The sequence below is a fragment of the Sceloporus occidentalis genome, unplaced genomic scaffold, assembly GCF_023333645.1.
Source record: "Sceloporus occidentalis isolate IW3139 unplaced genomic scaffold, rSceOcc1.0.p SCAF_124, whole genome shotgun sequence".
NCBI lineage: Eukaryota > Metazoa > Chordata > Lepidosauria > Squamata > Phrynosomatidae > Sceloporus > Sceloporus occidentalis.
Window position 1 is genome coordinate 447,501 of NW_028317104.1, and position 12,674 is coordinate 460,174.

Sequence of the window (12,674 nt, forward strand, 5' to 3'; positions counted from 1 at the left end):
CACTCGCCTGCCCCAGGGGGACCACCGGGGTCCGCCTGAGCGAGGGTTACCTTCCCCAGCCCAGCACGGGGCACCAGATCGGTCATTGTCCTGGTTGTGGTGGTCGACGCCGACCACTCACCTATAAATCCGGCATAGGGTGCCTGACAACCCTGGGGAACCGTGGCGGAGTTCCACAACACCACCGGGAAAACCCAGTCGAGAAGGCCGAGATCAACGGAGCGAGGGTCGGATGCAGCAGGCAAATCCAACCTCATTGACTTCCAGGGGGCCCACTGGGGACCGCCTGAGCAAGGGTTACCTTCCCCAACCCAGCACGGGGCACCAGATCAGTCATTGTCCTGGTTGTGGTGGTCGACGCCGACCGCTCACCTATAAATCTGGCATGGGGTGTCTGACAACCCTGACAAACTGTGGCGGAGTTCCGCAACACCACCAGGAAAACACCGGTCCAGCAGGTCAAGACCAACGGAGCAAGGGTCGGATGCAGCCAGCAAATCAGACATCACTGACTTCCAGGGTCGCCCAACAACCGCAGCTTTGGGCCGCTGGGAGTCCGGGGCCGAGCAAACTCAGTCGCCTGGAGGGTGTCCAGCACCCAGGGCAGCTCTCCCCCAAGCCCAGGGAGAGGCCTCGGGCTGGGCCGCAATGGTTCCGGGGGACCCAGGGGCCATGACGGGAGAGCACGGGGAGGTGTGCCACTCACCTGCACCAGGGGGACCACCTGAGCAAGGGTTGCATTCCCCGGCCCGGCACGGGGCACCAGATCGGTCATTGTCCTGGTCGTGATGGTCGACGCCAACCAGTCACCTATATCTCCGGCGGAGGGTGCCTGACGACCCTGGCGAACCGGGACGGGGTTCCATGTCACCACCGGGAAAATCCGGCCAGGCATGCCGACTTCGATGGAGCGAGGGTCGGATGCGGCCGGCAAATCCGACCTCATTGACTTCCAGGGTTTTTCAAGCAACCTGGCCTGCCAAAAACAGGGACTTAGAGCAAAACTGCCAGCCGGTTGCGAGCAACTTGGCCTGCCGGGAACGGGGACTTTGGCCGGCGGCTACGAGAGGCTCGAGGGCGGGCCCGAAGGCGGGTTGGACCGCCGGTGCGGCACCCGGGCTGGGCGTCCCCAGGTCCGTGGAGCTCCTGGCGGGACCCTCGGAGGTCTACCGGACGGTGGGGTTCCCGGGAGCCGGCCCGGGACCTGTGCGGGTTGGACCGCCAGTGCGGCACCCGGGCTGGGCGTCTCCAGGTCCGTGGAGCTCCTGGCGGGACCCTCGGAGGTCTACCGGACGGTGGGGTTCCCGGGAGCCGGCCCGGGACCTGTGCGGGTTGGACCGCCGGTGCGGCACCCGGGCTGGGTGTCCCCAGGTCCGTGGAGCTCCTGGCGGGACCCTCGGAGGTCTACCGGACGGTGGGGTTCCCGGGAGCCGGCCCGGGACTTGGGCGGGTGGGACCACCGGTGCGGCACCCGGGATGGGCTGCCCGAGGTCCGGGGAGCTCCTGGCGGGACCCTCGGAGGTCTACCCTAAGGTGGGCTTCCCAGGAGCCGGCCCGGGACTTGGGCGGGTTGGACCGCCGGTGCGGCACCCGGGCTGGGCTGCCCGAGGTCCGGGGAGCTCCTGGCGGGACCCTCGGAGGTCTACCCTAAGGTGGGCTTCCCGGGAACCGGCCCGGGACTTGGGCGGGTTGGACCGCCGGTGCGGCACCCCGGCTGGGCTGCCCGAGGTCCCTGGAGCTCCTGGCGGGACCCTCGGAGGTCTACCGGATGGTGGGGTTCCCGGGAGCCGGGCCGGGACCTGGCTGGCACCCGGGCTGGGCGGCCCGAGGTCCGTGGAGCTCCTGGCGGACCCTCGGCCGTCTACCAGGCGGTAGGGTTCCCGGGAGCCAGCCCGGGACCTGTGCGGGTTGGACCGCCGGTGCGGCACCCGGGCTGGGCGTCCCCAGGTCCGGGGAGCTCCCGTGGCGGTCCCCCGGCCGCGGGAGCCGATCGCGCGAGCCATGACTCCCTGTAACTTGATCCACTCCCCTATATATCCGGCGGAGGGTGCCTGACGACCCTGGCGAAATGGGACGGGGGTTCCACACCACCGGGAAAATCCAGCCAGGCAGGCCGAGCTCGATGGAGCGAGGGTCGGATGCGGCCGGCAAATCCGACCTCATTGACTTCCAGGGTTTCTCAAGCAACTTGGCCTGCCAAAAACGGGGACTTAGAGCAAAACTGCAGGCCGGGAACGGGCACTTTGGGCACATCGACATCTACAGGACACCTAAATGGATAAACTGGATGGAATTTTCTGTCTCTTTACCTAATTTTGTGAGGCTTCAGAGGGAAAATGAAAAAAACACAGATTTTTTTTTCTAATTTTTGCTACTTTTTACTAAATTTCTAATTCTAAATTTTCAGCTAATCATCCAACTATGGTATCAAAAGAAAGCTCTATCTCTCCTTGGAAAAACAATATATAGTTTATATGGGTACACTATTCACAGTAAAAGAGAATTATCGCTGAACCGACATAGCGCAAAAATGGCAAAATTGCTCCGGGATTGAAGGGGTTAAGAACTGTTTGCCCGTTTTATTTTTATTTTGTATGTCTTATTTTTTTGAATTGTGGCACTGTGTAATCTTTGTCTTTTCGTTATTACAATATTAGTAATCCAAATCTGTCTTTGGGCTCTAGTATTGATATCCACAAACCCTAAGAGAGGATCACGTTACCAAATTGTGATATTTATATATATATTAAAAAACATGCTGCCACTGTCTTCCCCCCCCCGAGATATGCTGCCACTGTCCTCCTCCTCCAACCCCCCCCCAAGATATGCTGCCACTGTCCTCCTCCTCCAACCCCCCCCAAGATATGCTGTCACTGCCCCCCCCCTGAGATATGCTGCCACTGTCCTCCACCCCCCCCCCCCCCGACTTACCAGAGCAGACTCCCGGGTGTCTTGCGGGGCCGGCAGGGGACATCTACGCAATACGCGCATACAACTTCCGGTGCCGGCACTATATATATATATATATCAAAATCGTGAGTGGTGGCAGACTACCTGGGGGGATACAGGCAGGATTTGGGGGTTAATTTGGTATAACTGATGCCTTGTTAAGGGGTGAAGTTAGTAAATCCAGAGGCCTGGTGCTATTAACCCCTTCATGCCCACTCCCTCCACACAGTCACGGCTTGGCAAGAAGTACTGTCTGTGACAACTACGTCTGACAAAAAGAAAGTCCTTCAAGCAGACTTTTACAATACCTTTTGAGGTAGCCACATACGGCGAAACACGTACTTTTTAATTTTTTAAAATATCTAATATATTCATCTATTTATATTAGATTTATAAAAAAGATTCTTAGGGCTAGACCCTTAATAAAATTATATATTGCTTAAGTATCGGCTATTTATTGAAGGCTGTTCCTTATAAAGGGAATAAGGGCATTTCTGGTGGGGATTTATATCCTTGGAAGCATTCCCCTTCAAGGAAAGAACAGACCGGCAAACGCATGTGGTACACTTTTTGGTGTACAACTAACAGTGTGAGCACATCCATTTTTTTTTTTATTTATCATACATTGTTACAATATACTACACTATTGTGGCTCTTTTTCCTTGGATTTCAGTCCATCTGGATTCACAAAGATATTGACAATAAGCCTGAAAATCAAGTTTTTATTGTGAGTGCAATGAATGATGAAAAATATTGCAACAGTCTACATTTTTTCTTCTTTCATTTGATCTTATATGAGCACCCCCAAGTGGAAGTTGTCCAATTCAATTTACCCCCTCAAACCATATATTTATTGAATATCAACATGCAGACCCTCTGAGAACTGTATTGCTTTATGCTAGGTGCCCCCATTTTGTGAGAAGCAGTATACTTCTCACCATGGCATTTGTGATCACTCTGGGGTTGGTTTTTGGTGCTGCTGATTTCAGCACCGATTGAGCATAGGAGGTGATCACTGATCACTTCCTAAAGTCTTTTTAAGCATGTGGCTGCCGTCATATTAAACACTCCTGACAGCGATCACAGGGGGCCCAACAACTTTGAGGGATTGCAGCAAATGCATTTGAGCGAGGAAAGCAATCTTTTATAATTTTCTAAGCTCATTTAATGCCATGTCATTGGTCATTAAGGACCAATAATTAACATTTTTATTGACATTCAACTTAACTAGGATTAGTCTAAAACCTCAAATTTTTCTAATATTAAAAGTTCAACAAAAAACTATAAACAAATTCCTATTTTTTTTTTTTTAATGTTGACATGTTAAAATGTTACATATAATTTCAAAAGCGGGAAACATTTTGAAAGGAAATTGACAACAGATAAAAAAAAAAATACTATTTCAGGATGGGATATTGGGATTTCAAAAATTCAAAAACAATGAAATTAATATGAAAGTTTCAGCGTGGACACAGGATTTCACTCTCTTTCATATGTTGAATCCATCTGTGAGGGCCCTGTTCTTTAAATTAATGTTTACCATATGGTTCCTTTGGAGGAAAACTCAATAATACATTGCATTTTGCAGATCTCACAAAAAACGAGCTAAACATTGAAAGGTCCCTGCTATTAAACATCTCAAAAAAATGATATATGCTAAAACTTCAGACCTTAGTTCCAGTAGGTTGCAAACAGATGTTTATGGATATTATGGTCAACAAACCTAACAGAAAAAAGTATGACTTAGTAAAGTGTAGAACAGGGGATTGTTTGGGAAGGCATACGTCCGTTAGGGTATTTTGAAATACACTAAGATCTCCCATGCAGTTAACCTCCTACTCAGTTATTCTGCAGACTGTCTCATCAAGTTGCTTCCATTGCATTTTATCAAGACCAGCTATGGCTCTTAAAATTTTTTAATCAGATTAACTCAAATATATATATATATATAAAAAACCTGCAATAACCACCATGTTACATTCAGATGACCAAGTCATTATATCCACTTGTATATCCAGGTTAAGATTGGTCTTTGCTAGTTTTTTTTTTTAAAGATATGTTACTTTTTAGAAGAATTTACACCAGGGTATAATTTTAAGAGCTGTAAAAATTTATACTGCTCATACCAGTTTACATATCATACTCATGTTAGGATTTACATTTGGAAAAACAAGATTACTACATAACAGGCTGTAGAATCAACATTCAAAATAAAAATATAAAGAGGAGGCCGAATTCTCAGGTCTTATTTAGGCACCTAAAACTTTCCAAATCAGCTCAGACACACAGGACACTCTGCTGCAGGGTTTCAGAATACTTTCCTATGATGAAGTATCCACCTCTTTTGGTTTTCATACTTCAATATTTTTTTAAATATAACTGCTCTTGCTTTATTTTGAGACGGTGGCTGTTGCAGAATAGTTCTGTATGTTTTCCATTTTTAATCACGTACGTGTTTCTGGTGTTTGCAAGCTTTGAAAATATGTCACTGGCAAAGGGTTGGATGACATTATCAAAACTTATAACACTAACAACGTCACAATCCAGCTGCTTGTCAGGGACATTATTAAATGTGGGTTAATACTGGGAGCTTGACAAAGCATGCTGGATCACATGTAAACAGCCACAGTTGCCTAAGCTAACAGTAAAAATCAAAGCAGGAAGTGTGATTGTATCGACAATGGGAAAAATCTTTCCTGGATGCATTGCAGCAGTATAATAGTAAGCTAAGTTGAACAACTAGTCATGTTTTTAATACACTTCAGCCAGGAAGACCATTTACAACTCACATGAAGGATGGCACTTTATCACAAACATACTTTTCTCATGTTAGAATAAGAAAAGTTAGAAAATCTGCAAGTAGATTAAAACAAATAAGGCTCTGTTAAACGCCTGTTGTCGGGTGGCATTTTCAACATGCATATTCTGGTTAAATCTAGAAACAAGACATTTTCCCAAATTTTTATTTTTTATAAAACCCCCCCCCCAGTGTATTGTGTAGTCTCCAGGTCAGTTTTCCTTGATGGTGGAGATGTCACAAGTTCAAACAAGGCAATGATGGTGTGTTTTTCTTTTCAGTTTAAGGGTGGGAGGAAGAAAAAAACAGACTGGAAAATACAGGGATTTGGGGGATGGTTAATATAGAGTTTCAGCATTGCTGCTTCTTGGTCTCTTGATTTTTTCAATGTTCTTCAGAATCATATCATGTAATGTAACCTAGTAAACAAGAAAACAGATACAAGTTATTTTCTAGCATTGCACACAAACTCAGTGTGTATCACACATATATACATACACTTATGCACACTAGGGCTGCAACAACTAATCGATAAAAATTGATAATGAAAATTGTGGGCCAGTTATGGTTAATGGGGTCTTTAGGGTTAATTTAGGGCCAGTTATGGTTAACGGGGTGTTTAGGATTAATTTAGGGGCAGTTATGGTTGTCTACGCACATCGCGCAGACGCTCACCGGCTGCCCCTACTAGGCACCAGGGAGTCTGGAGCATGAGGCGTAAGTCTGGGGGGCATATCAAGGGCACAGTGGTATATAGGGGGTTATAAGGCATATTTGGGTGGGCACAGTGGCATATCTCGGGGGGGGGAGAGAAGAGGAGCATATCCAGGGGCATATCAAGGGCACAGTGGTATATAGGGGGTTATAAGGCATATTTGGTGGTGCACAGCGGCATATAGGGGGCATAAGGCATATCGGGAATACAAGGCATATGTGGGGAGGTCAGAGTGGCATATTTGGGGATACGTGGCATATTTGGAGGTATGTGGCATATCTGGGAGGCAGTGTTCAAATGTGCATAATTGGGGGGGGGGCATGTTGGGAAATAAAAACTGCAAGAAAAGAAATGCATTTTTCTCAAAGTTTTTTTTTTTTTTTAATTCTGCCGTTTGTTTTTAACATCCTATTTATTATTCAATTATTTTAAATAAATGAAAACATTTTTTTTTTTCTGATTAATCGAAAAAATAAATCGGCCAACTAATCGATTATGAAAATAATAGTTAGTTGCAGCACTAATACACACTGTTCACAGGTTTGGGTAACAGATATTTCCTTGTTTAGGGAAGAAAAGCACATGACCATTAAAACATCACATGGATCAGACATACAGCATAGGCATTGTTGATGTTGTGAATTACTATTTTAGCTGGAAATGGCTGACTTTTGAAGCAATATATTAAAGGTCCATAACCAGCAACCATGAATCATATGTTAAATAATCCAAGTTTAAAAGGCCAATTGATAATTAGAAGATCCTTTTGCAAGGCTAGCACAGCTGAAAACTGTTATACGGATTTAACAAAAACAATAAAACAGTCCTCCTTTGGACTTATCTGTAGCGTTAGAATCTGTGGGTTCGATTGTAGACCTAAAATGGCCAGAAACAAAGAACCTTCTGGAAGTCTATATTTGCTCTGAGAAATGAAGGCTATTCCATGCGAGAAATTCCCAAGAAAGGGATCTCATACAACGTTGGGTCCTACTCTTCACAGAACAGTCTGTCTCTAACCAGTATAAAAAGACTAGTAGGACGACAACTGAGCAAAGATGATAAATACGTTGGTGTCCAGTTTGAAATCGACACCTCAAAGGTCCTCATCTGGCAGCATTAAATAGTAACCGCAGAACAGTTGTCTCATTGTCAACCGTGAAGAGGAACCCCCCCCCCAAAAAAAAATTTACAGCCACCTTAAACTGCTGTAAGCTTTATCTTAGTCTCTATTGTGCTCCTTAAACTCCTTTAACTGCTGCCCAAGTCTCACATAGATGTCTGCGGTTAAGTTTGCTTTTAACTTGACAGAGGAAGATTTATATAGATTTGGTCACCGGCCAACCCTTCGTGCTCGTCTACGTCGGCGGGGAAAAAAATCTTCGTATCCTATGAATATTCGCCCCTTGCCGTGTTCGGTTCGTGAAATATTCGTGTACATTTTTGGTGGTTTTTTTTTTTTTTAAACTAGGGGTTAATACGGGGTTAATGCAGTAACAGTACGCTTTGGTGCCAGGATTTTAAAGGGCCTCCTCTGCCATCATCCAATGAATATTACCTTGGAGGTCATTCGCCTAAGCTTCTAACCTAGTGCCCTAAAACCATTTTTAAAGGACCCCCACCTGCCCTTAACTTTGTCGTTTGTACCAACATGTACTACAACCGCTGGATCATCTCCAGCCCCTCCAATCTGTCCACCCGCAATATGACGAACATGAGCACCCGGGAGGCAGCATACTATTCAGCATTCGGGGTCCTGGTGACAGATTACCTTATCAATCTTTATTATAATTGAATCCCCTCCTAACAGCACCTGTCTGGCTCCCCACTATACTGGAAAGACTACTCTCCTGGCTGCTAGGAGAGTCAGCCTGCCCCAGAAATGCTTCTTCTGAGCTAGTCTCCCCTGCATCTTCACACAAAGTGGCAAACATGTTGGGGTGATCTAGCCCAGAACAAGCGAGAACACTCACTTGATCTGGTTTTCTCCAGATCATGCTCCCTTTCAGATTTCTCCATCTCTCCTTTCCCTCTGTCTGACCACCACCTTCTAACCTTTTCTCCAGTGCTAACCCCCAACCAAACAAAGTTGCAGCACTCACCCAGCTGTCAGCCTCACTAGAACCTCTCTTACCTTCCATATCAACCCTTTCTTGTCCAGACGCAGCAGCCTCTTTTTATAATACACTTGCCTCGTTTCTCGACAGCATAGCTCCAGTTACTATGTTACCCCCGACAATCAAAACGCCAACCATGGTATACAAAAATCCCACGCTTTCTTCAGAAGTGCTGCCGCACGGCTGAACTATAGCTCAGAAAATCAAAATCCAGCGAAGACCTTACTAACTATAAATTAATGCGTTGCATTTCAAAAGAGCAAACTTTGATAGGCTAAGGTCAACCATGGAATATATAGACTGGGTTGGATTGTTCTCTGGTTTAAAAAACAGAGGACAAATGGGATACCTTTAAGCACACATTGCAAAGTTACACATCCCAATATATACCTATGGGAAACAAATACAAAAGAAACAAATCAAAACCAATGTGGCTTACCTGGAAAGTAAAACAGGAAATAAGGAATAAACAACTGGCATTTAAGCAATATAAAAGTGAGGGGTCGGAAGTATCATTTATGGCATACAAAGATGCCAACAAAGCCTGCAAAAAGGAGATTAAATTGGCTAAACTAGAAAATGAGAAATTTATTGCCAGGGAAAGTAAAACCAATCCCAAGAATTTTTTTAAGTATGTAAATGGGAAAAAGTTAAAGGTAGAGAATGTTGGTACGTTAGTACTTGAAACTGGAAATTTGGTTAGTGAGGACAGAGAGAAAGCAGACATCTTAAATGCTTTTTTTCTTCTGTTTATACCAAGGAAGAGCCAATGACGGAGCCCCTGCTGGCTAAGTTTAAGGAACCGTTGCAGCAAACATGGGATTGGCTGACACAAGAAAAAGTGCTCAAGCAATTAAATAATGTTAAGGTAGAGATGGCCCAACCATTATTACTAATCTTTAGGGATTATTTCAGCTCGGGCATAGTTCCATTAGATTGGCGCAAGGCAGATGTTGTGCCCATATTTAAAAAGGGATCAAAATCTCAACCGGGCAATTACAGGCCAGTAAGCTTAACATCGGTAGTGGGGAAATTATTTGAAGGGTTGCTAAAGGTATACATTCAAGATCATATCTTGATCCATAATCCAATCAGTAAAAGTCAAAATGGATTTGTGAAAGACTGGTCTTGACAAACCAACCTATTAGCATTCTATGAAGAAGTTAGTAAAAATATAGACCTGGGGGTAGCAGTAGATGTTATTCATCTGGACTTTGCTAAGGCATTTGATATGGTCCCGCATAAAAGGCTACTCTATAAATTAACAGAAATAGACTTAGGGGCAAATGTCTGTGTGTGGATCAGAAATTGGCTAAAAGATAGAATGCAGAGGGTTGTTGTGAATGGATGTTTCTCAGCCTGTACGCAGGTATTAAGTGGAGTGCCTCAGGGGTCTGTCCTCGGTCCTCTTTTTAATTTATTTATAAATGATCTCCCAAGCTGCATTGAGAGCCACGTTACAGTTTTTGCTGATGACACAAAATTAGGCCGGGTAATTCAGACTAATCTTGATGTTTCTTCTTTGCAGGAAGATTTAGACAGAGTTGGGGACTGGGCGTGCAAGTGGCAGATGAGGTTCAATATAGAGAAATGCAAAGTTATGCATTATGGTAAAAATAATAAAAATGCGACCTATTCTTTAAATGGAATATCCTTGGGGGAAAAACTACCAGTGAGAAGGATTTAGGAATAACTGTTGACAACTGTGCGCAATGCCAGCAAGCAGCTGCGAGGTCCAATAAGGTTTTGGCATGCATAAAAGAGGTATTGATTCAAGGGAGGAGGATATCATCTTGCCTCTTTACAGGTCATTGGTAAGACCTCACCTTGAACATGCGGTACAATTCTGGGCACCGGTCCTCAAAAAAGGACATTATGGAACTAGAAAAAGTGCAAAGGAAGGCTATGAAATTAATAAGGGGATTGGGTGATACTAGTTATGACGAGAGACTAAAAAAGTTAAAATTATATACGCTAGAAAAACGGCGTCTCAGAGGGGATATGATAACATTATATAAATATATGCAGGGCCAATATAAAGAGCTCTTCAGTGACCTGTTCATTAACAGAAATATACAAAGAACAAGAGGTCACCCTCTGAGACTGGAAGAGCGCAGGTTTCATAGACGACAAAGGAAGGGATTCTTCACAGTGAGGACAATAAAGGTATGGAATTCACTTCCAAGAGTGTTATCCAATACATTAGATACCTTCAAAAGGGGCCTCAATATTTTCTTAGAAAGGCATGACATACAGGGATATAAATAGAATAACATTAATATTTAAGAGCTTCTTGATCCAAGGAGAAATCAGATTGCCTCTTGGAGTCAAGAAGGAATTTTTCCCCCTGATGGCAGAATTCGAAGTAGCTTAATTAGGGGGGGGGGGGTTTGCCTTCTTTTGGATCAAGAATAGGAAGGTTAGGGTGAAGGGTTGAACTTGATGGACTTAGTAACAGTTTGTAAGGCTGAAAAAAGACCTATGTTACAACTCTGCGCTCTCTCGCCAAACAACACTCTCATATCCTCCCTTTCTTCTAACCCGCAACACCTTTTTTCTACCTTCAACTCCCTTCTCTGTCCCTCCATACCCATACCACAAACCTGCCCAAGATCTTGCTACCCACTTCAAGATTGAAACTATTAGACAAGGCCTCTATTCTTTACAACCCCCTACCACTCTCTCCATTCATCCTGTAGTAACTGCCTTTTTCCCTACAACCGAAGAGGAGATAGCCACTCTTCTTTCTTCCTCTCGCCCAACAACCTATCCCCTTAACCCGATCCCATCTCACAAAGTCTCTATGTCCATCCCTTGATCCAGCACTTACCCACCTATTTAATCTTTTTCTATCATCTGGAACTGTACCAACAGCCTTCAAGCATGCGCTAATCACACCCATTCTAAAAAAATACTTCCTTAGATTCCATCTATCTATTGTCAGGGGGAGCACTTGGGTAAGTGATCACAATATGGTGTCTTTTGAAATAAAATTAAAAAAAAAAATTGCACGTGGGGAATACTAAAACATAATTGTAAGAAGGCCAATTCAGTAAGATAAGGGCAGCTTTACTGTTGTAACTGGCATACACTCTTTAGTGAAAAAAAAACTGAGGGGAAAAATGGAATATCTTCAAATATTAGAAAGCTACACTTCTCAGTGCCATTGGGTAATAAATATAAAAGAAACAGATTGAAACCAATGTGGCTTAGTGGGGAAGTAAACCAAGAAATTAAAAATAAGAAAATGCATTTAAATCAGACAAATCATAGCCATCCTATATAAGACATAAGGTGATTTGATGGGCTAAACTAGAAAATGAGAAAGTGATGGCCAAAGAGCAAAACCAAAACACAAAAAGTATGGGTACACTGAAAAAGGACATGGGAGTATCAGTTAACGAGGACCAGGAAAAAGAAGAAGCTTTAAATAACTGTTTTCTTCCAGGATTCTTTTCTTCCAGGAATGGTACCAGAGGATTGGAGGAAGGCAGATGTGGTTCCTATATTCAAAAAGAGTTCAAACTCTTTGCCTGGAAATTATGGACATGTGAGTTTAACTTCTGTGGCTGGAAAAGTATTTAAAGGGTTATTAAGGGATAATATTCAGTAATTCATTGGGAAGAACAGTTATTAGCACAAATAAGCATGGTTTTATGAAACATCGGTCATGTCAAACTAACTTAACTGCATTCTACAAAGAAGTAGAAGTGTAGATCAAGGTGTTGCAGTGAATGTAATCTACTTGGATTTTGCCAAGGCGAAACACACAGTTCCACACAATAGGTTAGCATTCAAACTGAAAAATTGGTCTAGATTCAAATTCTTGTTCTTGGGTAGAACAGTGGCTTAGTGAGAGTACAGAGAGTTGTCATAAACGGTAATTTTTCAAGCTAGACAAAAGCGGTAAGTGGTGTCCCTCAGGGTTCGGTTCTGAGACCAATTTTATTCATCAGATACATAGGCTGAAAAAGACGTGTCCAAGTTAAGACACATATCTGTTAATTAGTGATGATCCAAAAGAAGTCAAACCGCCCCCCCCCCCCACTTTGTGGCTTTTTCCAATTTTGCAACAAACTAGGGAAAAAAATCCTTCTTG

General features: G+C 44.2%; 1 protein-coding gene across 1 annotated transcript in view; it reads right to left on the reverse strand.

The window, feature by feature from the left end:
- Positions 1 to 6,084: 6,084 nt before the first annotated feature.
- Positions 6,085 to 12,674, reverse strand: part of LOC149282005 (proteasome activator complex subunit 3-like) — a 55,529-nt gene continuing 48,939 nt past the window's right edge. Inside the window, exon 11 of the mRNA XM_089498656.1 lies at positions 6,085 to 6,165. Within this exon, the coding sequence (XP_089354782.1) occupies positions 6,085 to 6,165 (81 nt within the window). The remainder of the gene's footprint in view (positions 6,166 to 12,674) is intronic.